Source organism: Cynara cardunculus (genome assembly GCF_001531365.2).
Source record: "Cynara cardunculus var. scolymus isolate 2C chromosome LG 7, CcrdV1, whole genome shotgun sequence".
Taxonomy (NCBI): Eukaryota; Viridiplantae; Streptophyta; class Magnoliopsida; order Asterales; family Asteraceae; genus Cynara; species Cynara cardunculus.
This window is the reverse complement of record NC_037534.1, coordinates 6,020,983-6,024,828: the sequence shown is the minus strand read 5'-3', so window position 1 is coordinate 6,024,828 and position 3,846 is coordinate 6,020,983. Positions and strand designations below refer to the sequence as shown.

Here is a 3,846-nt window from a genome sequence, read left to right as displayed (position 1 = left end):
AAGGACTTATTTAACATTTTTTGGAATGTTTAAGAACTTATTTAACATGTTTTGGAATATCCAATGATTTATTTGTGCCAAAAAATTGTCCAAGGACTTATTTAACATGTTTTGAAAAGTTCAAGGACTTATTTGTTCCAAAAAAAAGTTCAAGGACTTAATCATTCCAAACCAGAAAGTTCATTGATTTTTATTGTACTTTTCCAAAAAAAAATATAATTTTTAATGGAAAAATACTGCAATAGTATCCTAAAAAGGACGTAACGGATGCTTTATATACACCCCATTTATGTACATAAACTGACATGTTGAGATGTGGATGTATCAGATCTACTCCCACGTGTCACTCTCACGTGGTCTTTGCTTCACCTGCCCATTCCTTCATATTTTTAATTAACAAAGAAAATGCTTCTATGATATGACTCGGTTGCTATTGTTTCTTTATCATACATTATATATAATTTAATAATATATAATTCATAATAAATAATATTTTTTATATATTTATGATAAATGTTCATCCTGAAAATAAATACGAGAAAATGGTTTTAGATTCCTAATCAATTTTATTTACTAGAAAAATGGTTACCATCTCTCCTGATAATAGATTTAATAAACCACAAGTGTGACGTCTGATTGGTTTGAGCTTGAGCTCCAAAGGTTAAAAGTATCTGAAAGTCACAGGTTCAAATCCAATGAAAAATAAAAATCCTTTTGTAGTCACGGAGATTCAAATACAGTGATTTCGGGCTCCATGCAAAACAGGTGGTTATCATAAGATTAGTTGGCTCGCATAGCAAATTAAATATCCAGGTTAATAAAAAAAATTAATTTTTATAATAAAAAGTCACGGTTACCTACACTACGTAAGAGTCCAACCCATAAATAGAAGAGCATTGTTCGGCACACATGCCTATTCTATTCTCTTATTCACATAAATTCAAAATTAAATTCCCTCGTAAAATATGAATATGTAATATTATTTTCTTTAAATATATTAAATTAATTTTTTTTATTAACCTGAATATCCAACCCGTTATGCGAACTGACTAATTTCAAGACGACCACTTGTTTTACAGATAGTCCGGAGTCACCGAATTTAAATCTCCGTGGTCACAAGGAGATATTTATTGCTCATTAGATTTGAATCTGGGACCTCCCGATACTTTTGATCTTTGAAGTCAAACTCAAACCAATCAAACACCACCTTATCATTATTAAAACTTTATTATATAAATGCGGAAAGATGAAAAAGGTGGCATCTTTATCGACATAATTCATTCCTACAGAATGATATTTTTGTTTTCTTTTGTTAAAAGAAAATCAATAATTGGATTGTAATCAGACACTCGAATTGAATAGATTGAGATGGCTATATATATTCAGCCAAAAATGCAGCTGTCCTTCCAAATCGCCATTGATTCACAAAGATGCAGCAACCCACAACTCAACAAGCTCTTCTGGAGGATCTCTTCCCTCCAACCCACTCCACATTTATTCATTGTGAAGATGACCTTCTGCTGTTCCCTTCACCTTCATATTCATCAATATTCACAAACTCATCTTCGTTCTTACAACCCACTTTCCAATCCCTTTATCAATCAATCTACTCTTTGGATACCTCCTTCACTGATTCCATTTCTTCATCGTTATACGATCAGCAAACCGTTCCAGATCAACAGGAATTCAAAACCCTAATAACCGCGGAAGAAGATGAAGATGATGATTACATTCACAAGATTCATGAGAACCAGAAGAATGTTGTTTCTGATGATCAAATCCCAACTGTTTTTAGTATGGGGTCATGGAATGGTGAAAAGAAGAGTAAATCTAAGAGGGTTGAAGGACAACCTTCCAAGAATTTGATGGCGGAGAGACGGCGGCGGAAACGGTTAAACGATCGGCTTTCCATGCTCAGATCAATTGTTCCCAAGATCAGCAAGGTAATTTGATTGGTTTTCTATTAAGTCTTGTATTAATAAAAATGTGTGTATGGATTAATATGTCTCTATAAACTTATTAAGTCACTTTCTTTATCATTAAATACTACTAAACATTGTATATAGGTGACTGAATAAGGTGAATTTATTCTAGATTTTCTTGAATTTTGAACAGATGGATAGAACATCGATTCTCGGGGATACGATCGATTATATGAAAGAACTTCTGGGGAAGATTCATGATCTGAAAGAAGAAGAAATAGATGGATCGAAATTGGTGGGTAGCTTTAAAGGATTCACAGTGAATGAAGTTCAAGTAAGAAGTCCCCCAAAGGTAACCAACCATCTTTATTCCGCCATTGATGAACTTGTGATGAACATAGAGTGATTATGTGAAACAGTTTGATGTAGAGAGACGAAACACGGATACCCGGATCGAGATTTGCTGTTCGGCTAAGCCCGGATTGATGTTATCGACGATGACGACACTTGAAGCATTAGGTTTAGATGTTCAACACTGTGTCATCAGTTGTTTCAACGATTTCTTCCTTCAAGCTTCTTGTTCTGAGGTATGTTCATCATAATCCTCATCACTACATGAATCTATATCTATCTATCTATGTAAAGGAAGGTTGAAGGAAAAACCAAAAAAAAAAAAAAAAAAAAAAATTAAGGAATACTCTGGTAATGGTAATCATTCATATGGACGATATGTATGTGTGCATACTTGGACAAGTTGCTTAAAAAATTACTTGTATGCACATGTGCAATAATTTAAATGAATGGAGTTGGAGGTAGATAAAATGTAGTTAAATATATTGAAAAACAGTTGAATAAAACTAAGTTAGACTAAAAAGTCAACTCATCCAAAAGTTCATAAGTGTTCTCACCGTCTATATCCATATTACTATATGCATATATTGATTTCGAAATCGAATTTAGGGATTGGAGCATGAACCCATGATGAGTTGTGAAGATATGAAGCAAATACTTTTCAAAAATGCAGGTTACGGAGGTAGATGTATGTAAAGACGGGTGATGCTGTATGTACCCTTACGTAAGTCAAAATCAAGTCCAATCGTACACTTGAAATATAAAAAAGAGTTCTGATATTGATATGTGTTATAATTTTTTTAGCACATAGATATGCATTTAGCAATCATAAGGATGCAATTAAGCTATCCTGTATAGGAACATGAAGCCTGATGAAATCCGAGTTAAGTACAGTGAGATAACACAATGGGAGATGATGCAAGACGAATATTTTTGCAGATTTTGGAGTGTTTGGATGTTATGTTTTTCGGTTGTTTAATTTAGATTCACCGTTCTATATTTTCAAATGTATAAGTTAATCTGATTTTAATATAAATAAGTATGCATATAACAACGTCCTTATCTAAAGTGCAGGGGCGTTTAAAGTATAACTATTCTGCGATTGATTTAAAGAATAAATATAAAGTACAAAAAGATGCAAACAAGAATGGTCCCTACCCACGAGGGGGAAATAATGTTTTTTTTCACGTTTTATGTTTATATTTCTATATGCTTTTATGATGATGCAACGAGAGTCCAGTCGATAAAAATAGTCAATTTTTTCAATCAAATTAGTTTTTAGTCATTTTTTTAATCGAATTTTTATTTTAGTTAGACTTTACGTAAATGTTTTACGTATTTGTGTAAACTTGATTTTTTAGATTAAAAAAGAAGGGGAAAAATCTTTACTCAAAGATATAACTTACATTTTTTACAATGATTTAAAAAAAAGTAATAAACGAAAATAACCAGATATTTAAAAAGTGCATTTTTTTTATTAACTTGGATATCCAACCCGCTATGCGAGCCGACTAATTCCAGGGCAACCACCTGCTTTGCAGATAGCCCAGAGTCACCGCATTTGAACCTCCAT

The 3,846-nt window shown here is 32.5% G+C and overlaps 1 protein-coding gene across 1 annotated transcript; it reads left to right on the top strand.

The window, feature by feature from the left end:
• Positions 1–1,430: 1,430 nt before the first annotated feature.
• LOC112515725 (transcription factor bHLH93-like) lies at positions 1,431–3,318 on the top strand. Its single transcript, XM_025122635.1, has 4 exons — positions 1,431–1,943; positions 2,116–2,274; positions 2,342–2,509; positions 2,883–3,318. The coding sequence occupies exons 1-4, from the start codon at positions 1,431–1,433 to the stop codon at positions 2,967–2,969; spliced, it is 927 nt and encodes a 308-aa protein (XP_024978403.1). The 3' UTR covers positions 2,970–3,318.
• Positions 3,319–3,846: the final 528 nt, after the last annotated feature.

What these genes read in the sequence shown, in the direction of transcription:
- LOC112515725 (XM_025122635.1), top strand. Translation starts at nt 1,431, where the DNA reads ATGCAGCAACCCACAACTCAACAAGCTCTTCTGGAGGATCTCTTCCCT. An exon ending in TTGTTCCCAAGATCAGCAAG is followed by an intron (nt 1,944 to 2,115) that starts GTAATTTGATTG and finishes AATTTTGAACAG; the next exon opens with ATGGATAGAACATCGATTCT. An exon ending in TTCAAGCTTCTTGTTCTGAG is followed by an intron (nt 2,510 to 2,882) that starts GTATGTTCATCA and finishes AATCGAATTTAG; the next exon opens with GGATTGGAGCATGAACCCAT.